The 23,991-nt window shown below is 42.4% G+C and overlaps 1 protein-coding gene across 2 annotated transcripts in view; it reads left to right on the plus strand.

Moving 5' to 3' along the window:
* Ppa2 (inorganic pyrophosphatase 2) overlaps nt 1-23,991 on the plus strand; it is a 77,447-nt gene that overhangs the window by 52,063 nt on the left and 1,393 nt on the right. For both annotated transcript variants that reach the window (XM_087624955.1, NM_001135871.1), the window contains 4 exon segments: nt 14,376-14,503; nt 17,119-17,204; nt 20,972-21,041; nt 23,868-23,907. In XM_087624955.1, the coding sequence (XP_087481081.1) occupies nt 14,376-14,503; nt 17,119-17,204; nt 20,972-21,041; nt 23,868-23,907 (324 nt within the window).

The raw sequence follows: 23,991 nt of genomic DNA on the forward strand, positions 1-23,991 counted from the left end.
TTGTGTGGTTTCAGGGCCGCCCAGTAAGTAGCACTTTCTATTGATGTAATTCAGTTACCAGTCCATGCCCTGTGCTGCGCGCTGTACAGGCCCTGGGGGCTTTCTTTCCAGAGAATGATGAAGAGTCATTTGTCTTAGCCCCGGCTCTCACAGTGGAGCCAAGTACTGCACTATAAAATGGCCAAGAAGCAGCCTGAAAGCTTTTGTCCCATACAGCACAGGACAACTTAAAGTAGGTCACATCCTGACCACGGCATATTTACCTATATCTCTCTTACTATGTTAATATAGACATAACTGTAGGTTTTCCAAGGAGATTCTTGAGGTATTCTGCTTGTAATGAAATTGCTTCTTTTATTCTTTCCCATTGAAAGCATGTGCAGACTTTGGTAAGGTATGGTGTCCACCTTTGTACTTATAGTTTTTAGCTTTGACATGACTGGGCTGAAATGAGCCATTGCATGAGAGAACATGTTTCACTTGCAAAATCTCCTGTTCCTGGCTGGATTTCTGTAATCTTTTTTTTTTAATTTTAATTTTTTTTTAACTTGAGTATTTCTTATTTACATTTCGAGTGTTTTCCCTTTCCCGATTTATGGGCCAACATCCCCCTAATCCCTCCCCCTCCCCTTCTTTATGGATTTCTGTAATCTTAACATTAATAGCTGGACATAGTAGTTTACATCTATAAACCCAACACTGGAGAGGCTGACACAGGACAGTCACCGTGAGTAGTTTCAGGACAACACAGTGAGAGCTATCTCAAAACATTTTTAAACATTACTATCAAGGTCCACATTCTGAACCTATATTGGATACTGAAATCTTTAAAAATCTAAATAAAGTTTGAAATGAAATACCCTGTTAGACTCCCCCCTCCCCGCCCCCGACTGGCTCATTAACACTTGGGAAGCACTGAGACCATTAAATCAACTGTAATTAGTTTCTAGTCCTTAATGCTTCATAATGGTACCCTAATGGTCTGAAAGAGTTAATAAGACTCCTGGGCACCTAATCTGTACTGGAGATGGCTAGGCCGTTAGAGATAATAGCTCTGGGTTAAGAAATAACCAAGCTGGAGCTTTTCAAGAGGATTGGAGTAGGGGGGCTCCCTTCACTCTCCTTTGATTTGATTAACTGCCCGAGGACCTCAGAGGGGCAGGGAGTGGGGATCTGTGAACTTGGCAGCCGTTTCTTCCCATTTTGTCTTTCACTAAGTGAAAACTGCTATCTCATGTCTTGTAAAAACTTTTGCCTCTCAGGTGATTTTATACTTTTAAAAAAATGAAAACTCGAGAACCAGAGCTTAAAATCAGAACAAAGACATTGGTTTTAGCACATGTATGTCACATGAGCCGAGCTATGCGGGACTTCTACATTAGGAAGTTGGGACCTTTTCAAAGGCCAGCATCAAATTGTCCTAAAGTTAGTTCCCAGAGGTTTTAAGTGTTTCAGGTGTGTAGAACTTAAGCATCAGATAGACTTCATACGTTCTTTTTTGTCTTCCAGGACAGGAAGGAACATGTGAAAAGTGTCAGTTCGCCTGTAATTTCACTTCCTACGTCTAGTGTCCCTGCCATTTTTAAAAATAATCAAATTAACATGTGCTTGGTTTTCCCCTTCCCAGAGTATAATTTAACATTGTCGTTGGAAACAAAGTAAAGAGAGGGAGGGATGGAGGTGGGGAGGGAGAGGATTTAATGGCAGTCCTAAGGCAGAATGTCCCTGCTGACTGCTGTAGCCAGAAGCGGACTGTTAGAAGAAGACAGTGGTTTGCTCTCTTGGGTTCAGAAGGGACAGACAGCTGAAGGGACAGACAGCTCATCACTGTATTCCTAGAGCTCCAGTGTATGCAGCACAGCGCCTTGTGTCTAGGAACAGTGCCAGGTGCCTCTTCCAGAGTTAATCTGTTTTATCGTTGCACAATTTCAATCAAGATGTGCTCTCCCCCACCCCACCCCCTTCTTTAAAAGATGCTAAGGTTGGAGATAGTAACATAACAAAATAAAACGTCAGCCCTTCGAATCCAGTCTAGTTCCAGAACAGGATCTTCTTCACTCCTCGTTCTTCCTAAGTATCAAGTCAGTCAAGTGTTTTGTAACTTCAGGGGAGTGGAGACCACCCCTGCCCCCAGGCGGTAATGAACCGGTTATAATTAGAAGGCTGCTAGAGATGTAGTTCTTTTGATGTCTGTCCTTTGATTTCATTAATGGTTTAGAGGCTTGGGAGGTGTGGGAGGAGGGCGTGGTGTGTATCATTAGGAACTAATTACTGGGAGTCTCCTGCTTCTATGCTGAACCTTGACCCCTGTAGGTTTTAGGGCTGTAGTCATATACCTGTGATGTAGTAACATGGGGGAGGTATAAGTTCTAAAATGTTTCCGGTTGCTTGGAAAAATTATATATCCCCAAAGCCCTAGAGCCATTCTACAGTCGAGTTGTGGGTTACCCTCTTATCCTTGGTCCCGGGAGGTTACTAAGTTCCTCTGAACAGCAATCTCAAGGGTCAATGCCAAAGGAAAGTGTGTTACCATTAGCAGTGTGGCAATTACACACATTGACAGTATTTGCTGTGGTGGGTTCACACCTGCACACATTTCGGAATTACAGCTTCAACCATGGGATTGTGAGACTGATGTCTTGTGAACACAGCACACTTTTAGATCTGACTTAGGGAGACTCATAAGTGTTAGAACTAGAGGTTCAGAGGCAGTTTTGACACCATGCCTGTCTGTCCTTATAGTCACTTTTCAAATAAAATTACATTAGAAAAGCATTTATATTTCTTTTTACGAGGCCAGGGTATAATTTTAATTAGGGGTGGAGGTCCATGCAAAGTTTCTTATTAACTAGTAATAAATGCCTATAGTTTAGAAAAAAATTACTATTTACTCCTTTTGAGATTGCTTTCTAATATATTTAGATTTATACAGAGACTTAAAGAATATTTTGCTGATTTCCATTTCTATGTGGTAAGTGTATTTTTTAGTGTAGGTTTGACCTGGTAAGAATAGAATTTGTGGGGGTTGGGGATTTAGCTCAGTGGTAGAGCGCTTGCCTAGGAAGCGCAAGGCCCTGGGTTCGGTCCCCAGCTCCGAAAAAAAGATCCAAAAAAAAAAAAAAAAAGAATAGAATTTGTGTGGCAGGGAGGAGCGTGGAGAACAAAAGGAGAACACAGAGTTGGCGCTGCGGTGATGGCGCGGCGGCCAAGCGCATGCGCATTAGACAAAACGTAGACCGGCCGGTAGACCTGAGTCTTCTGAGGTCCTGAGCAAGCATGGACAGTTAAGGAAAGTCATAACCAGAGTAGGACCCTTCTTGTGGTGCAGAAGGTGCAGGGGTACTAAGGAGTGACTGGTGTGGCTTGTGAGCATTCGTGAGCAGCACTAACACCACTAACTCTTGTCTTCCATGGGTTCTGTTTATACACACACGTCTCGCTCCTGTCATGGTGTGGTTATCCCCAACTCCCTTTCATTTACATAATAGAAGCAAAGAGGTGGCATTACACTTATTGTCGAGTTTTGTCTAAATATAAAAATTCCTCAGCGGGATATATACCTTCCTCTCCTTGTGGTCAGGTTTGGTGTGAATAATCTAGATAAAAGTTGCAGGGTTTTCCCTTCTGCGCTCTAAGTACGGATGGTTCCTAGTTGGTGAGAATGAGTGGCAGGATTCGGAGTGACCTTCTGCCCTGCCTCTGTGCACTGTTTGGCACGGCATGCCTACGAAATATCTTGATTTTTAGTTGATACATGAGGGCATGTATATGTGTTTAAAAACTAGACATTTTGAGTGAACTCTGAAAACATCTTCAAGTTAGATGTATTTTAATTTATTTCAATAGGAGAAAAACATTCAGTTTTGACATTTTAAATGATTATATGACATTTAAATGATTATAGTTCCATAGAAAATACTTTATTTTTATATTTGTGCCTTTTTAATCATAGTCAGCTACATGTCGTTGCTAAGTCGCCGACATGTAATCTATTACCGATTTTCTCATTTTAATCTCAGCGGTATCTCGGCTCTAGTCTTGCTTTTGCGTTTCCTTAAACGGCATATTTTGCTTTTCAGTTGAAATGATATTAACATTTCTCTGGTCTCAGCATCCTGAAACTAAAATTTACCTTCTTCATTGTTTGCCAAACATTTTGGAGAAATAATACTTTAAAGGAGGGTAGAAACCTCCCCACACTCATTCTTTACAAAGATTGTAAAGATTGTAAAGAGGGGATTCTCTCCCTTGGTAAAAGCCCTTTTACACTTTCCGCTCTGTACTGACATTTACTCTGTAGACCGGGCTCCCTCACCACCTGGCATCTCCCACCTCCTACATGTGCCGGGCTCTTCTGTAGGTTGGTGGCTTTGCAGGGACATCTCCATCATTCAAATGTTCCTTAGCTCCGAGAGCCAGTCTAAATGTCGTCTCTCCCCCAGTGACTTTGATTCTCTAAGACAAACATAACCCTTCCCCCACAAACACCGTTCTGTTTAATTTGGTTAAACACTGGATTTCACGTGCCTGCAATTTGTTTCTGGGTCTGCCCACTTATCTAAATTGTGAACTCCCTGAAGAGGATGGCTTTCACTTACTTTGTCTGATAATTTGAAACAGGGTCTCACTACCCCAGCTAACCTCAGGTTTGCTATGTACTGCAGATGACCTTGAACATCTGATCCTCCCAAACGCTGGAGCATCATGGATGTGCACTACCACACCCAGTTCGTATGACTCAAACTCAGGGCTTGTATATGCTGGGTGAGCAAATGAACACTTCTGAGCCAGATCCCCAGCACCCCATGTATGTACATGCAGTCACTTTAATGCACTTTAAACACAGAGTCTAAGGAGTTCTGACAACTGTATCTGCTTGTCCTGGCACCAAAGCCTTCTGTTATCCACAAACTCCCTCTTGCCTGTGTATAGCCAGCCAGTGAGCCCCATCTTTCTTTCCTAAGCCTGGAACAAACACTGTTCTCCTTTCTGACTAACAGTCTTCTCTGGAATTTGCATCAGAGTGGTTCGGGGTCAGAGAGCTATCGGGGTCTTGCGGGGTGAAACCTGGCCTTTAGAATATGACTTCTTGCTCTTGATCGTTGCTGAGTGGACGTTCAGATTCCTAATTTGGAGCTGATGTGAATGTTGAAGTTTTGGTGGGAATGTGATTTCACTTCTATAAGGAAGTGCCCAGGAATAGTATCATTAAATCAGATGTGATCATAAGCTTAGTGTTCTAGGCTACTGGGAGCTGCACCAGTGCCTTTTCACCAGCATAAGAAACAGCAAGTTACAGGGTTTTCAAAATAATAAAACACCTGTTAAAATTTCGGAGGCTCCACACACATGCACACGTGTGAGCATTGTTTCCTATTCACATGGTTTTCATTTCCATAGCCATTCATCCCTTCCAGAAGATTCTCCAGGTCTAAGTCCCCATCCTGGCCCCATTTCCCTTCTCATAGCCCAGGGCCGCGATGCACACCGTCGTCATCCTCATGTATCTGGAATTGCACTTTCCTTTATTTCAGAACCGTAGTTTTACTGGACACAGTATTTTGAGTTTTTGTTTTTTTAAGTTCCATAAACATCTCTTCCTCCCCTCTTCCCTGTCTCTTTTTCTCTGCTGTTTCTAATAAGTCAGTAGACATTTGTGTTTTAAAAGTATTGTTGCACAGGACTGTGGTGGCCCACACCTTTAATCCCAGCACTTGGGTGGCAGAGGCAGGTGGATCTCTGTGAGTTTGAGGCCACCCTGGTCTACAGAGCTAATTCCAGGACAGCCAGGGATACAGAGGAAACCTTGTCTTGGAAAAAAAATAACAATAAGTTTTGCTCTTTTTTTCCACCTCAGACCGATTTAAAGACGTTCTTCTTGCTTCTGGAGCCCAGCATGTCTTGTCTGTGCTCTGCTGCTATGGGTCCCTTTGTCCCTTTTGTTCATTTCTATTCTCTCTCTTCCTTATTTTTATTGTTTTATAGTTAGTTTCTCCTCCTCAGCTTCGACTTTTTCACATTTACATTTTGTGAGCATAGTTCCTAAAGGTCCTTAGATATATTCATAATAGCTACTTAATATTTTAAAGCAATGTAACTAAGGTATATGGGTGGGCGGGGCTCTGGACCATAGGCCTCCGTGCTCCACTGTGGCGGGATTTACTGTGATGGGTGATTACGTGGGTCATCTTAGGATTGATTTCTGTCAGCTGCTCAGCTGGGAAATATTTCGCCCTGAGGCTTCACACAGCCACAGATGCAGGCCCACAGGCCCGCTGCTCTGTTTCTGGAAGGCTGGGTCCTAGACAGCTTCATTTCTTTTTGCTGTTCCCTTCCTGGTTTGGTTTTGTCTCTCTCCTTATACATTATTTACTTTATTGTGGGTTCACTGGAGGAGGAGTGCTAAGATACTCGTTCAGAATCTTCTTTTCCTTAGCAACCTCTGCTTTTCCCAAAGTAAAATTCTCAGTTCAGAAATATTCATAATTGTGGTTGGGGATTTAGCTCAGTGGTAGAGCACTTGCCTAGCAAGCGCAAGGCCCTGGGTTTGGTTCTCAGCTCCTGAAAAATATATATGATATATATTTTATGAATAATATATATATACATATATATATATATAATTGCGGGTAAGTAGGTTTAAATACCAGAGCTGAGTAAAAGTCTTATCTGCTTTACCTGTGTGTGTGTGTGTGTGTGTGCATGTGTGTACACGTGTGTCTGTGTGTGTCCTTTGTTCTAAATGTGTTTTTTAAATGGTTGTTTCATTCAGAGACATGGGAGAGAAATAATTATAAAAACTAAGGTGAGGCTAGTGAGATACCCCGGGGGGTAAAGCCACTTCCCCAGCAAGCTTGATGACCTGGATTCAGCCTTGTGACCCACATGGGAAGAGAAAAGCAACTCCTGTTGGTTGTCCTCTGCCTGCTCTTCATTCCCCACTACGACCTGTGTAACACATGTGGTCGATCATGAAGTAATGAATTTAAAGTTAGCTAAAGGACTACCTTGGTGGTAAAGCGCCTGTCTAGCATGTATTCAGGAGATCCTGGATTCAGTTTCCAACACTATCTTTTTAGTTTAAAAATTAATTCTATGCTGGCACTTTATGTCAACAAGTAAAAGGTATGCTTAATAGAAAAAATATTTGAAATAAATTCTATGCATGCATATGTATGCTATGTGTACATATGCCCACAATCCTTTTGCATGTGGTTTTTTTCTTTTAGCCATTAGCCACGTTGAATTCTTATTATCATCTGTCTTAGTTAGGGTTTCATTGCTGTGAGGAAACACCATGACCAAGGCAACTCTTGTAAAGGACAGTCTTTAATTGGGACTGGCCTATAGTTCAGTCCATTATCATCATGGCAGGAAGCGTGGCAGTGTCCAGGCAGTCATGGTGCCATGAGTATTACATCTCCATCTGAAGGCAACCAAGAGGAGACTGGCTTCTGCAAGCAGCCAGGAGGAAGCTCTCTTTCCATACTGGGCAGAGCTTGAACATAACTGCAAAGCCTATCCCCACAGTGACACACTTCCTCTAACAAAGCCACGCCTCCAATAATGCCACGCCTCCAATAATGCCACGCCTCCAATAATGCCACGCCTCCAATAATGCCACGCCTCCAATAATGCCACGCCTCCAATAATGCCACGCCTCCAATAATGCCACGCCTCCAATAATGCCACGCCTCCAATAATGCCACGCCTCCAATAATGCCACGCCTCCAATAATGCCACGCCTCCTAGTAGTGCTACTTCCCGTGGGCCAAGCATGTTCATGTCACCCCACTCCACTCTCTGGCTCCATAGATTTGTTCAAACACATGGGTCTGTGGAGGCCATACCTAGCCTCAGCATACTGCAGAATACATTCAGTCCAACTTCCAGAGTCTCCATGGTCTGTAACGATTTCAACAATGTTAAAAGTCCAAAGTTCAAAGTCTCTTCTAAAACCCGTTAACTGTCATCCCCTATAAATCGAAATCAAAAGGCAGATTATATACTTCCAACATATCACGACACCAGATATACATGACTATTCCAGAACACCGCAGGCACACATGTTGGCACACAACTTTAATCTCGGCACTCGGCGCCACAGTGTTTGTGAGCCTGAGACCAGCTTGCTCTACATTGCGAGTTTCAGGACAGCTAGGGTTACACAGGAACACCAGATCCCAAAATCAAGGTTAAAAAAAAAAGGAAGGAAAGCACTTCGGCAACTCTTTCTGCTTTCCTGTTTCAGATCATTACCTAACATTATGGACTTTTTCTTCTCCACCCTCTGTTATTTTGGCTCTATTTTATTTCTGCTTCCCAGGGAGATCCTTCCTTCCCACCCAGTCCCTTCCTCTCTACATAGCTAACCTCTGTGGTTCTGTGGGTTGCAGCTTTGTTAATGAAGACTTAACAGTTAGCATCCACGTAGAAGTGAACACATAACCATGTATGTCTTTTGGGTCTGGGTTACCTCACTCAGGATGATTATTTTTGCCTAGTCCATCCATTTACCTGCAAATTTCATGATTTTTTGACAGCAGAGTAATATTCCATTGCGTAAATATACCACCTTTTCTTTATCATCCATCCATTGACAGAATATAGTCTGTTTCCAGTCTTAGGCTATTCTGAATACAGCAGTGAACCTGAGCAAATGTCTGTGTGGGAGGAAGCCGTCTTCGGGGTGTACGCCCCAGAGCAGTACAGCTGGGTCTTGAAGTTCAAATCCCCACGTCCTGAGGAGCCACCACACTGATGTCCACAGCACAGCTCTGCAGTGGGTGAGGGCTTCCCGTGTCCCACGGCCTTGTTCTCTTGTCTTGGCGGTTCTGACTGATATAAGATGGAGTCGTTTTGATTTGTACTTCCCTACTGACTGAAGACGTTGAACACTTTGTTAGGTGTTTCTCAGCCTCTCTCATCTTTTGGAACTCTGTTTGGGTCGGTACGCCATTTTTAATTGGGTTACTTGATTTTTTTTTTTTTTATGTCTGGTTTGTTTTTTGAGTCTTTTATGTAGTTTTGGTTTTAGCCCCTATCAGATATAAAGGCCCATTCCTTAGGCCACCACTTTCTCCAGATGATAATGTCCTTTGCCATAGGGAAGCTTTTCGGTTTCATGAGGTCCCATTTATTAATTGTTGATCTTAGCCTGCTCTGTCGGTGTCCTGCTCAGAAAGTCTTTTCCTGTGCCGATGAGTGCAAACCTAGTCCCAACTTTCTCTTCTGCCGTACCTGGAGTGTCTGTCCTTACCTTGAGGTCCTCGGTCAATCCGAGTTGAGTTTTGTGCAGGGTGATAGGACTGCTCTGTCTGCATTCTTCTACATGCAGCCATGCAGTTGGCCCAGCACCATTTGTTGACGATGCTGTCTTTTTCCAGTGTGTGTTTCTCTTGTTTTTTGTTTTGTTTTTTGGTTTTGTTTTGTTTTGTTTTTAATCAGAAATCAGGTGTCCTTAGGGCTGTGGATTTACATCTACCAGGGCCTTCGGTTCGACTCCAGTCACCAGCCCATCTGTTTTTTGCTAGTACCGTGCGTGCTAGTTTTATTATTATGACTCTGTAGTAAAATTTGAGACCATGGATGGTGATGTTTCCAGTGTTTTGTTTTTAGTTTATTATTTATGATGTAGCTATCCTAGGTTTTGTGATACGAAACTTGTCCTTTCAAGTTCTGTGAAGGATTATGTTGGAATTGTGATGGGGATTGCATTGAACCTGCTTTTGGTAGGATGGCTATTTTGACTATATTAACCCTACCTATCCATGAGCATAGATCTTTTCATCTTCTGATTTCTTCTTTAATATCTTTCTTCAATGAATATAGACATTCTTCTCTCTCTCTCTCTCTCTCTCTCTCTCTCTCTCTCTCTCCCTCCCCCCCTCTCTCTCCCTCTCTCCCTCTCTCTCTCTCTCTCTCTCTCTCTCTCTCTCTCTCTCCATTTCTCTCTCTTTCCCTTCCCATCCCACCTCTGCTCCCTGCCCCCATTTTTTTCTTTTGAAACAGTGTCTTTCTACATAGTCCTAGCTGTGTAGGAACAGACTGTGTAGACCAGGCCAGCCTCAAGGTCACAGAGATCCACCTACCTCTGCCTCGCAAGTGCTGGGATTGAAGGCCTACACCTGCACCACCATGCCCAGCTGTGTAAGACTCGTTCTGGGACTCTTGCTTCAGGTGTTACTCTAAGCAGGGCGATTGTTTCTCCATCTGGCAATGAAGATGGCTTCCTCCTACATGTGTGCTCTCCCTGAACCATTTCAACATGAGAGCCAAAGTCCTCACTGTGATTCTTAAGAGTTGTACGTGGTCTGGAGAGATGGCTCAGTGGTTAAGAGCACTGGCTGCTCTTCCAGAGGTCCTGAGTTCAATTCCCAGCAACCACATGGTGGCTCACAACCATCTGTAATGGGATCTGATGCCCTCTTCTGGTGTGCCTGAAAAACAAAGTTGTGTGTAACAAGTGTGTGGCTGCCCCTCTCCCCATCATTCACTAAGTTCTATCTCAGGACTTTTTTCTACCCATCCTCAGATCTTAGAGCACAATTGGACTGCCAGGTATTTCTCCTTTCTGTCTCTCCCCTGAAAAACACAAATAGCAGAACGACTTTGAATCGTAGTTCCTGCAGTTCATACAAGAGTCGTTTGAAGGGGCTGGAGAGGACGCTCAGTGTTTAAGAATACTGACTGTTCTTCAAGGGGACCATGGTTTGATTCCCAGCACCCACTTGGCAGCTCACAACCATCTGTAACCCCAGTTCCAGGCCTCTGCTCGCCTCCACAGACACCGGGCATGCATGTGGTGCGCGCGTAGGTGAACACTCATACATGCAAATAACGGGACGAGATAATCTTTTACAAAAAGTCCACTGAGGTGCATGAACCCTTGAGTTTTGCTTTTCTCACACCACTAGCCCAGCAGTCTCCATGCACCGGAGATGTTCAGTTTTTCTCAGTTTTATTACCAGTCCTAAATTGATGACAGATGGTTTTAGTCACTAGTTTTATTGGATTTTTTTTTCAGAACTTTCAAATTTAGTTTCACAGAAGCCAACACTTTTGTAATAACACGTTCACCTGCTTACATAAGGTTCAGTTAAATCCCTAACTACAGCCACAGGTAGCCATTGCAGAATGCCTTAGGCAGGAAGACACCCGATACTCGGCCAAGATAAAACCGAACTGCACAAGACAGTCAGGATATTGAACACAGTGCAGTCTTTGTCCATTGGTTCAGCAAAGTGATAAGTGGTTCGACTCAAAGAGCTTGATTGGTCCAGAAGAGAAACTGAGATGTATCTAGCTTGGTTTTATAAATAAGCACTTCCAGCTTCTCTGTGCTTGTTGTTGGAGCCGTCCATCTTTGCGGTAAATACATAATTGTCCACATTATAAACTTTCACATAAAATCCTAAGAATGGGAATAAATGGGGGCTAGAAAAAAATGTAATTTTCTTTAAAATAGCATAAATTATAAAAATGCATCTGACAGAGCAGGTCTGCAGGTGGACAGTTAGACATTATGGATGGGCACAATGCCAGCTAACCCCCTAAAACGACTATAGGGGACAGTATTACGCTGTGTGTATTTTACCATGGCGAAGGAAATGTATAGACACAGCTGCATTTATCTCTAACACCTTTGGCTGGACAGCGAAACTATGCAACTAGGAAAAAAAAAAAAAACAGGTTAAGAATTGAACATCTTGTGGTTCTGATTTATAGTTTACTCTCGTCACAAATCTTAGCAAGCCTGTCATGCTCTCTTAGCTGTGCTCTCCTTATGTTTAACAAAATGTGTTCTGTGCATCTTCTTACCAATCTTAAGTACAATGTTTCATGCCTTGGGAAAGGGCATGCGCTGAGCTGGATTTCTGGGTGGACATTTACTATTGAGATTTCAAAATGTTAAGATTGCATGCTTCTGGTTTCGTCTTAGCTTTGTGTCAGTTTTGAGAATGCAGCTGTTTCCCCCAGGGATGTAATTAATTGAGAATTGGCAGACTTAGCTTCTACTGGAGATCTGCACTTGTTTTTGGCATTATCGAATGTTTGACATTTTTAATTGATGGTATCTTAAAGGTCCCTCCATAAGTTCTGAGCGGAGGGCTTCCTTGACTGAAAAGGGCACTGACTGGATGGTCAGCCTCTTCTTTCTTTGAAACTGATGTGTTAGGTAAAGATAGTAAAATGTGTTAGACAGTGGGATAAAAAAAAAAGACCAATGGATTGGATGAAGTACAGGGATAGAGTCATCCATCAGATTGAAGTATAAAAATTATTTTGGAAATTAAAGAGCATTTTTAGTGCAACACTAGTATACTATTTTCCCAATCGAACATATAACATTAAGTTGGAATAAAAGGACTTAGTCAGTTTCCAAGGATGCTTTGTGAGAATACAGGGATATAAGAACATGATACTGGAAAATCCACCTTAGAAAGAACCTCTCAGATGAACAGAAAATATGAAGATAAAAAGAATTTGGAGAGGAAACAACATTGTTTTAGGTGAAGAGTTTGTGGAATTGCGGGAGTCTGTAAACCAGGGCAGAGTGCGCCTTACTGGGAGGGTTCTGTGTGGGAGCCCCACTAAGTCTTAAAGCATTTGCCATCAGTTACAATGGCTGCATCAGTATGACGTGGCTTTTGTTAACACACTCCCTTTTAATCAAGTTTCTCTTTGCTCTCCCCACTCCCTTTGGTTAATTGGAACAGTGATGCTTCTTGTTTCAAAATATTTTGGATAGATGTGTAGCCCTTAGTATCATGTCAGACTTTAAATCAGAGGCAAGTTGTCAGAAAACTGAAGCTCTCTCTTGCCCTGGCCTCTACCCTACCAGGCCCATCTCGCTTACATGAAGCTCCCAGCTCTGGAGTTGTGCGACCTCTCTCTGTATACCAAGCAAGGGGCAAGTGTGAGCAAGCCAGGAAGTAATGCTTTGTGTGTGTGTGTGTGTGTGTGTGTGTGCAGAGCCATGTGACAGGGCGGGGCTTCGACAAGACTCCACACCAAGCAGTTTCTGGACTCTCCCTGCCTGTGTGTCATTCCCTGTTTTTATTTACAGCTGTCTAATTTTTCAGGCTTACCACATCTGTTATTTGCTGCAATAAATTGTACATCTCAGGATGGTTCTAACTTCTCCTTTAGTTGCAGTATATTGGCAAGTAGTTATTATACTTGTAAATTGAATATTAGAAAGACCGCCTCCTGCGGGCCTCACTGAACAAGGGTTTAAGCAGTAATTTTACTTCCAGTTTTATTCCAGCGTGTGTCACTAAAAGTAAACCCTGGAAACCAGGGCTGAGTTTTTTGTACCCTTCCGGTCCTAACCTGTTTAAGTCCCTCCGACTCACAACCGCCTTCTTTATTTGGTTTCATTCTTCTTTATGGGGCTTTTGCCCCTGAATTGCTGTCTGCTTCTTCCTGCAGTGTCAGCCGTGACAGCTTCTGGCATGCATCCTCCCTTACGTACGTCAGCTTTCACATAGTAAGAGTTCATGAAATACTGGATAAAATTTCCCTCAGCCTTTCCTGTCCATTGTCAGTATACTGCCTTCTGGGTACTACTTGTTTATGTTCTTAATTTTTAGGCTAGTTTAAAAAACAAAAAACAAAAAAGCTGTGTCCTGAAACTGTGGTTTTACTAGTTTAACCCCACCCACTGCCTGTCAGATGAGACGAATCCGTGTCTTAGTTTGTGTGCCTCACTGACCCTTCCGTCTCTGAGGTGTCTCCTCCCTCCACCTCACCTTAACACACCGTCCTGGCCTGTGTTTTATTACCTGTGGCTTTCTCCATGGCTTCCCACATGCTGCTGTTCCTTCTGCCTTTTCCGCTCCTGTCTGACTACTCACGGGACTCCTCTGGTCCTTCTTTCCCTCCCTCACCTGATATTGCCATCCCGTGTCTATCTGTGACGCCTCCTTACGCTTTACAATCATTTGGAATCTGTTGCTTCTTCTCTTATGTGACGTTTCAGACAAAAAGAAGCCTATATCCCGGCTCAGCATGGTGGTGCTTACCTTTTATCTCAACAGTAGGGAGGCAGAGAGGTGAATCCCTGAGTTCAAGGGTAGCTTGGTCTACAAATCGAGTTCTAGGGCAGCAAGGGCTACACAGAGAATCCCTATCTAAAAAAAAAAAAAACAAACCAAACCAAGAAACCCGAATACTGAAGGGTTAATGTTTGTAGACTGAAGGAACAGTATTTTACATAGGGAAATAGAAGTCTTCATGCTACCTGAGAGGAGTCAACGATTGCCATGGTTACGGTGTAAACCGGGCTAAGCCCCGCATTTCCTGCTTCCTCAGACCAAGGCTAACTGTGGTGCTATGTTTTTAACAAAATGTTTTTGTTTCTTCCCTCTCAGATATTGATGATGTTAAGAAGTTCAAACCAGGTTACCTAGAAGCCACTGTCAATTGGTTTAGACTCTATAAGGTACCAGATGGAAAACCAGAAAACAAGTTTGCTTTTAATGGAGAATTCAAAAACAAGGTAAAGATGAGGACCTATATCTGAGAGCACACCTCTTGGTGTCTGATAGCGCAGGCCTCACTTAGATGAGCTAATGTGGATGTTAATATCAGATACGAAAGGAAGGAATAGCGAGCGCCCTTTACTGATGTCTGTATTTAAGGGCGTTAGCATTCATGTTTTAAGGAATATTTAAGTGAATCATCAAAGCTAATCTACTTGAAAGTGAAGGAGTTTTGGAGTTAGTTTAAACTTTGCAAATGGTATATGAAGAAAAATGCTTCGTTTCCTGGTTTGAGGAGGCTGTTTTCCCTTAATGTAAATCCCTCCAGTGTTTCCTCTGATCTAAACCTTACTATGACTGGATGAAGTTGCTTAACAATTAAGAGAACACTTGAATTGCCTTACTGGTAAAGAATGCTCCCATTAGAATGCCACAAAGCTTCCATAAGAATATTTCTAATCTAGTATGACACAAATGGAGAAAACCAGCCAAGGAGCCGAGTCTAAAATATGGATTATGTTTTTAAAGTGGTTACCACTAGATAAATTGCACACTCTTCACCAACTTCCAATAGGGCACAGGAAGTATGTTGTATAAGTGAAGCAATGCATTCAATGAAAGCCTAAAAATGACAGGAAGTATTTCACTGCAAGATTGATTGCTGGACTCAGAGCTTTCTTAAAAGGCTTGTTAAGAGGATCCTTAATGTCACAAGGGTTTTTAAAAATATAAAAAGTATTTTATACTTGTCTTAAAAATGCAGTGCTGGAAATTTTTGAAATAAATTTTTCTAATCTTTTCTTTCTCTCTCTCATATATATATATATATACACACACATATATATATACACATACATATTAGAGAGTATATATACACTAGAGAGTATATATATCTATTTCTTCATTTGGAACTTTACAAATCTCTCTGTCTCTCTCTCTCTCTCTCTCTTTCACACACACACACACACACACACACACACACACACACACACACTTCTTCATTGCCTCAAAGCCAGCTTGGCAACTTGTGAATTTACGGAGTCAGGTGTCTTCTGTGTTCTGACTCTTTCTGTATTATGACTAGGTCATTCTCAGATCAGCAGTCATTTTATGAATTGCTTTTTGTGATCGCCATTAAAATACTCAAAAACATTTAATTGAGCCTCCTTGGTGAGGTTTACAAATGGCTACCATTTTTAATTCTAGGGTTTGCCATTTCATTAAGCAGGTGCTAGAATTTACTACAACCAGAATTATCTGAATAATTTCGTCTAAGAACCCGTCCCTGTACTATCCACATAATTATCCCCTACCTAGAACAGTACCCCAATGCCACCTCATTGAGAACAACACCGTTCTCCTTTTTTCATCTGTAGACTTGAGAGAATTGTATTTCACAGGTTAAATTTCTCATTATGATTCAATCTCAGAGCCCAAGATTATTTCTTCGGTATGATAGTTATTAGTTGTAATTGAGGAGCATAAAGCTAGTATGAATCAGTTAACAAATAAGGATTCTCCTTAAAGAAAAGAAGCAACATTTAGTGGGGAAAGATAAGCAACATACTTCTCTTGTGCCCAGAGAGCTGGCGCGTGGCTTCTGAGGTCTCACTGCTTTGGCAGAGGACTCAGGTTTGGCTTTCAGCATCCACAAAGTGGGTCATATCTCCTGTGACTCATTTTCAAGGGCACCTGATAGCCTCTTCTGACCTCCAGGGCTCCTGCCAACATTCAGTGCCCATAAATAATCTCAGATGCACACACATACACATAAACTAAATTTGAAAAAAAATAAAATTAATTTTCTCCTTTGAGTAGAGATTTTTGTTGTGTAATGTTACTAAATATACACCTAGCCAAATGCCTGTTCATTTGCTGATTATGAATTAGTACCAAGAAAAAGTTGGGGCAGTGCTTTTAGACAGTGAGTTGTCCAAAATTACAGTTAGACTGCGTGTAGTCATGCAGTGATGAGATCCACATGTGCGTTCTCCCTCCCAGGTGCACACACATGTGCATTCTCCCTCCCAGGTGCACACACATGTGCGTTCTCCCTCCCAGGTGCACACACATGTGCATTCTCCCTCCCAGGTGCACACACATGTGCGTTCTCCCTCCCAGGTGCACACACATGTGCATTCTCCCTCCCAGGTGCACACACATGTGCGTTCTCCCTCCCAGGTGCCAAGCATGGCACTGCAACATTTTATTTATTCATCATTAGCTCTGTGGTTTGGATCCAAGACGGGCAAACTATGTCTTCAGACTGCAGGTGTTTTACACTTTACAGACATAGTATGACTCCCTAACCTCTCAATACTGCCATTGTTCAACTAAAGCATCCATGGGCCAAAGGCAGGTAGCAGCCCATATCTGACCCACAGGCTTTCATTTGCCTGCCCCGTACACAGGTTGTACCTACCCCACCCTCATTCTGTGTTGCTCCTCTGAATAGGAAGTTGAGGCCTAGTGAAGGTAAGTGCACTCCTGCATCTCGGCTGGTAACTAGGGAAGGTTTTCCACTTGTTGCCCAATTCCAGAGCTCATGCACTTTACAGTTCTATATGGATAGAACATGACTTTGGTTGGAACTAGGTCATAACTAGCTCTGTCTGTTTTTGGTTGAAACTAGGCTTTTGCCCTCGAAGTTATTAACTCTGCACATGAACATTGGAAAGAGATGGTGATGAAGAAGTGTGACAAGGGAGCTATCAGTTGGTAAGGACGCGTCTCCTGGTCACGTACAATGCTAATTCACTGTCAGTTTCCTGAGTGCTCAGGTCCCAGAGTTTCAAAGAAGGGAGTTCAATTCTTTTTCCTAAAAATTCCTGAGTGTCTCTTTGGTGGCTTTGCCGAGGGTTGGCTGTCACTGACAGCTAGGAATCCAACATGGTTCATGTCTATCAAATGTTCTGTCTCTGAGATATACTGGCATTTGTTTATTAGTAAACAAGTGTTTAATGCATTGTTTTGCGATGGGTGCAGGATGGAGCAAGGAGGTAATTTTGATGAAAGAAACATATTTTCAGTTATCCCAAAATATTTATGTCTTGGAGTTATTGTGTTTTGTGTTGTTCTTCACTTCCAGAATCAGAGAGCATCCTCTTGTAGTGCCAGTGTGGTGGCGGCAGACACACACACACACACACACACACACACACACACACACACACACACGTGGTTCTTTTACATGCCAGTCAATACCACCAGTTCTGTCTAGTCCTGCATCTATTTGCCCAGGAGCATCTGGTGCAGATGCAGCAGCAGCCTCACGCCCTTGTGTTATCTTCCTGGTTTTTCTTGGTTGTGCCACTTTAAAGTGCAAAGCCCTGACAGCGCGTACCCTGGACACTGACTTCGATACCTCATGACGGTGAGCCTCTGTCCGAGGAGCCTCCGACTGACTTGGAGACAATAATTTTCCATTGATTAAAATCGTATATTCTTAACCCTATAACTTTTCTTCTGTATGTTATTTTCAGATAATCATTTCTTTCCTATTTAATCTGTAACTTTGTTCTGTTTAATTTCTGTGTATAATTTGTGCTTGGTACGCACAGCATTTCTGATATTGGTGATTTTTAGCTGCAATGCTGTGTCTCCTTGGCTCAGTCCCTGACATTGTGCATGCACTGTACAGCATTTCTAAACTATTTATTCAGTCAGTTTTGCAATGCTAGGACTTTTATAAATTTAGTGCAAAAAAAAAATTCAGTACCTTAAAATTTTTTTAAAAGCCCACTCTTTTGTGCTGTTTTCAGTCATTTTTTGCACTGGGTACCTACACTGTAGTTCAACCATTTAGTGATTATCAGCTCCTCCCGAAAACCGTTGAGAGTTTGAGAGCTGAACGATCTGGAGATTGCAAGTTATACGAAGAACTCATTGACTCTGTGTTTTATTTCCAGCATCCAGAACAGCCCTTGACACACAGTACATTTTGAACTCGCAAGTGAATAAAAATCAATGTTGGATAAACTTTTCCTCTCTTTCCTTTTTTGTTCTGAGACAGAGTCCCACCATATCGACCATATTGGCCTTGAGCTTCTCTGTGCTGGGCAGGTCGTGAGCTTGCCCTCCCTCCTCAGCTTCCCCAGCAGATGGGATTACAGGCCCACACCACCAAACCCAGCTAAGCAAGTGTGGAGCAGTTCAGTAATCACGTTATACCTGCAGGCACCCCCAGTACAAGTTACTTTAGAAAATCCTGGTAGAGGAGCAAGTGTACACGCACACATGTATGTACAAGCACACATGTGTGTACATACATGTTCTTATATTAGAGATCAACGGTTCTCAACCTGGGGATCGCCCAACCCCTTCACAGGGATCACCCAAGACCATTTGAAAACACAGACATGCATGACGATTCATGACACTTTTAAAGCAAAATTACACTTAGGAAGTAGCAACAAAACGGTTTTATGGTTGGGGGACAGCACAACATGAGGACCTGTGTTAAAACTCACAGCGTGAGGAAGGGTGAGAGCCACTGCTCTAGACGACACACTTTACTGACTAAAATACATGCTGACTTTTTGACTAATAATAACCCAAGGTGAAAAAGGTCATGGAGCCAGTCGCTGTATACTGGTTACCTGTCCAAATATTTAATTGAAAAAATTTTCAAAATCAGTATTCCAGAGTGATCTAATGCTGGCTTTAATGTTGCTCGTTTCTAATGCCGCCGTTCCTGTCTTCCTCGGTGCTGATTGTGCAGTCCTTTGCTGTAGGAGTGGAGGCTCACATTAGAGACAGGATTATCAGATTAACACATTAAAACTGCATCCAGTTCAATTGAATCCAGTTGAATTTTAGAACAATTAGTTTTTAAAATCATGCGTGTTCATTTTTATTTTCGGGAAAATAAAATTAAAAGTTCCTATGAAGTTTAAATGATATTGGTCATTTGGTTTGACAGTCCTAATTATGGGAGCTCTGTCTGTGTTCTCACCTCCTTTTGCCCGGCAGATACAGGGTATCCCACACTATGCTATCTCTGGAGGACGAGCACTTAAGACCTTGAAGTGTCTAGTTGTTTTGCCTGTGGCCTTTAATTTTTTATTACTTTATTATTTTTTATGTGTATGGGTGTTTGGACTGCTCGCCTCTGCACCATATGTATGCATTGCCCAGAGTCCAGAAGAGGGAGGGTGTTGGATCCTCTGGAACTGAAGTCACAGCTAGCTGTGAGCCTCACTAGAGGTGCTGTGAATCTGATCCTGGTCCTGTGGAAGAGCAGCCAGTGCTCTTAGCTGCTGGGCCATCTCTCCAGCCAGTGCTCTTAGCTGCTGGGCCATCTCTCCAGCCCTCTTACTACTTTTACTCTCATTGGAGACACAGCTCAGCCCCTACTGCTCTCAGTTTCCGAGCTATTCAGACAAGAGCTATGGAGACAGGAAACGTAAAGAAGTTATAACTTCAAATATGACCAGCAGGTGTCATGAAGCCTTTTCACAGAGACCTGAGTGCCATGTGCACACCTGGGGGCCTGGAGCAGGAGAGGCTGAGGAAGGGAGATGGAAAGTTCTGTTCCACCATGGGGCACATAGCACAGACTACCTCAAAACACTAAAACAAATAACAAAAAGATCTGAACCAGCGAGATGGCTCAGCAGGTAAAGGCAGTTGCTCACACGCCTGATGGCCTGAGTTCAATTCCTCAGACCCATCTGGATAAAGGAGAGAAGCAGCTCCTGGAGGCTGTCCTCTGGTTTCCACGTGCATGCTGTGGCAAAGTGGACACACACACACACACACACACACACACACACACACATCAATAAATACCTAAATAAATACTATTGTTTAAAAATCTACAGATGATTTATAAATTAAACATTGTTCGTGGCAAAAGTGAAGCTAAGTTCTACCCTGCGTTATGATGCTAAACAGGATGGGACCTGTTAATGGGACCATAGCCACCATTGCGGGTTACAGACGCATGGAGCCTAAAAACACACCACACACACACACACACAGTGGACAGGTCTTCGCACCACAGATTCCCAACACGTTTCAAACATAAAGCAGTAGTGAAGATAAGTTTGGTGTTGTGTAGCTGTTAGGTCCTTCTGAGAGAAAATGAGTGTTTGTGTCTCCCCTTCATCTCTTAGGAGACCATCATTGCTAGTCACTTTTTCCTTTGATTAGAAAAAGTAACTCAGTCAGAGCTCCCTTCTTTGATATCTACACCCATTCCAACCCGCCAGCTTTTCTGTGAAACTTAGGAATTGGCTTTACTGTATGTAAGTCAGTGGTGGCCTCTGCTGTCATCTGGGGAGCAGGGCCTGGGCCGTGGGTTGGATCTGATTTTAAATTTGTTATAACCTCAAGAGTGCATTGTGGTGCGTCATTCCCTCTTCACAGTAGCTTTCCTTGTCCAGCTCCATTCCCCCGTCACCGGCTGACGTCATCGCCCCGTGCCCTGTTTGAGGTTGGTCTCCTTTCGGCTGTGTTAACTGGCATTCCTTTTTCTCCTGCAGTGTGAACGTGCACATCTGTGATAGCCCTTTCCACTGCACTACAGAGGAAGCAAGGTCACTAGTTGAATCGGTAAGGGCCTGCATCCAAGGTGTCTTCTAATCGTGTAGATACCGTAAGACGACTTACCAAGGTTCTGAAATATGTAGCAGCAAAACATGTCAAGACCCTTGGGAAGCATAAAATGAAATAATGCAATTAAAGTTAGCTTTTATTTTTTTCTTCTTAAATTCTGGGTTCCAATTGTCTTCATGTTCCCAGGCCATCACGGCCATCTGCGTGCATTTCCTCTCTGTGCTCTGCTGTCCCAGTCGGTTGTCCCTCCAGGAGTCACCTTCATAGAGAAGGTGCACTTGGCTGAAGAGATTGAAGTTCCTAGAGCCCTCCTGTCATTTCATGCAGACCTCCCAAGTCACAAGCTTTGCTTCCTCAGAGGCTTCAGAGCCCTTCGCCTTCGTGCCGCTTGTCAGCAACTGGCTTTACCAGTGTATCAGTTCTCAATTAGAGATCACCAAAGAAGAACAGTAATATGTGGATAATTAGGTATATAAAGTGTACTTAACAGAGATCTCAGGCTTAAAAAATCTCCCTTATAAATTAAGGGCTTTTAACTAATTATGAGGTAGAATCTAGTAAATTTAGGTCTTTATGAACAACTAAAATGTTCCTAAATGTTATTTGTTAATTATGGCTGCTTCTAATTTGGATTTTCTGACCTCTAATTCATCAGCCATTCAATTATAGCCTGCTCTGTGGTAATTAATCAGTGCTAGAGTGCATACCAAAAAAAAAGAGATACAAAAATGAGCATCCTTTTGAAAGTTACATTTTAGTGGAAGATAAATAATAAATATAGATGGGTAATAGATAGGCTTTCAGTGGACAAGAAATACCATGGTGAAAAATAGGCAGGAAGAGGGGATACAATGGTAAGGAGAGGATAGGAATTGTAGTTATGGAGTCTGGAGCAGCTCCACAGGAAAAGGGCGGCACACGTGAGACTGGTGTTGTGGACGGTGAAGAGTGGCCAGCTGAGCATAATGGGGGAGCCTTCGAAGTCCAAGGCCGGAGACAGAAGGATGCCTGTGTCTTAGTCTGTGGGACCCTGAGGACTGCTGTGAGCTTAGGACTGACTCAAGCAACATACTGAGTTCCAAGGCAGCCTGTGTGAGGAAGTAAGACCGAGTCCCACAGAGCTAATAACAGATGCCGTGCAGTCTCACAGTCGTCAGATCGCCAGAGTTTAAAAGTCTGATGATGCTGCATGCTTTCCAGTCCATGGGAAAAGAAAGGCCCCTCACTCAGTGGTTAGCTTGGCAGTGTAGATGGTTATGATTCAAAGAATGCTAAGTAATTCTTACGGAGACGGAAGATGCGTCTAACTCACTGTTCTGAAATTGGCCTCTAGATTTAGAAATACTAGTGTATGTGCCTATAAGACCAGACACAAGAAGTTTGAAACTAGTTGTCAGTCGATAAGATTAGGAAAATAAACTTACACACTGTTGCCCTTGTCATGGGTCAGAATCAGAGCAAAAAGAAGATATGGAGCCAGTAGGTAAGGAGGACCTGGAGTAGTTCAGGGAAAACATTATCAGAATACATGGTATGAAAAATAAATTTTCAATTAAAAAAATCAAGAAATAATTGCCAATATTGAAGAGTTAGATATCTGGGGCTTTGCATTAAACCATGGCTGTTACTTTCAAACTTAAATATCATCCTCTTCTTTAATGTGAAGGTGTTTCTTAACTGTGACAAAACTCCGATTGTCATTATCTGGTGTCCCATAACATTTGATTTCTTTTAAATAGAGGTTTATGTGTTCTAAATATATTTAACCAGTCAAGAAATCTGACCTAACGATGGAGAAATAACATTCTTGAGATTTATTTATTTTTGTGTTTCGTTTTGTTTTGTTTTGTTTTGTTTGTTTGTTTGTTTTGATACAGGTTTTTTCTGAGTAGGCCTGTCTGTCCTGGAACACACTCTGTAGACCAGGCTGGCCTCAAACTCAAGAGATCCACCTGCTTCTGCCTCCCAAATGCTTGAGATTATTTAAGTAATGTTTTAAGAGATAACATGCTTGCTCCTCTTTTGCAATTCTTTTTAGGCTAACAAAAAATTGCTTGATTATTTTATATTTTTGCAACACTCTTCTCTCTCTGAAATGGTTGGCAGTGCCAATTAGAAACAGATGTTAATTTTAGACAGGAAACCTAGCCAATGAATTTTACAAAGAATTTTGTAATGTGAGCTTAAAAAGATACAACGGTGTCAAAAGAGGAGGAGTTTACAGTCTGCATATTCTTAAACTTGTTTTAACCTGCTGCCCCAAAACCAGCCTCGTTAAACATGTTTTTGTGTGTGAGAGAGAGGAAGATGTATTGAATAGTAATGATAATCCTCTGTCCTCCTCCTCCCCCTCCTCCTTCTTCCTCTCCTCTTCCTCCATATATTTCAAGGGAAATTGACTAAACCATTGATAACCTGGCAAATGTATTAAGGATCTACCTATAACTAACTGATCAAGAGCCTTGCTTTGGTAATGCAACGGGAGAGTGTGACAGGACAGCTGCTTAGAGGTGGTCCCAGGTATTGTTGTTTGAGTATGGCTTGAAAGAAAATGTCTTCACACACTCAGCTACAGGGTAGGGGACGCAGTGGGCTACCTGGGTTACTGATAGAAGGTATTTCTGAGCGTGTGTTGTCTAATTTGACTCTACTTCTGGGGCCTCATTTCTTAGAAGGAGTGAGCACCCCAGTAAAGCAGAAGGAATCTTTACTTTTTTGAAGTCAGAGTCAATTTTATTCTATAATCTCATAAAAAATACTGTTGTGTTCACTTCCCATGTATAAACATTAAATACATGAATTCTCTCTTGTCCTTGCCTTTAGATCCCAACACCTTCAATGAGTAAAGAAAGCAGTGTAGAAGGTACGTTTGTCTCTTTTAAACGTTATTCGTCCATTTCAGAGAGAGACTGAGAGTGAGCGTGCACTTCTGGGAGTCGGTCTTGTC

This window comes from Rattus norvegicus, chromosome 2 (genome assembly GCF_021556685.1).
Source record: "Rattus norvegicus strain SHRSP/BbbUtx chromosome 2, alternate assembly SHRSP_T2T, whole genome shotgun sequence".
Classification (NCBI taxonomy): domain Eukaryota; kingdom Metazoa; phylum Chordata; class Mammalia; order Rodentia; family Muridae; genus Rattus; species Rattus norvegicus.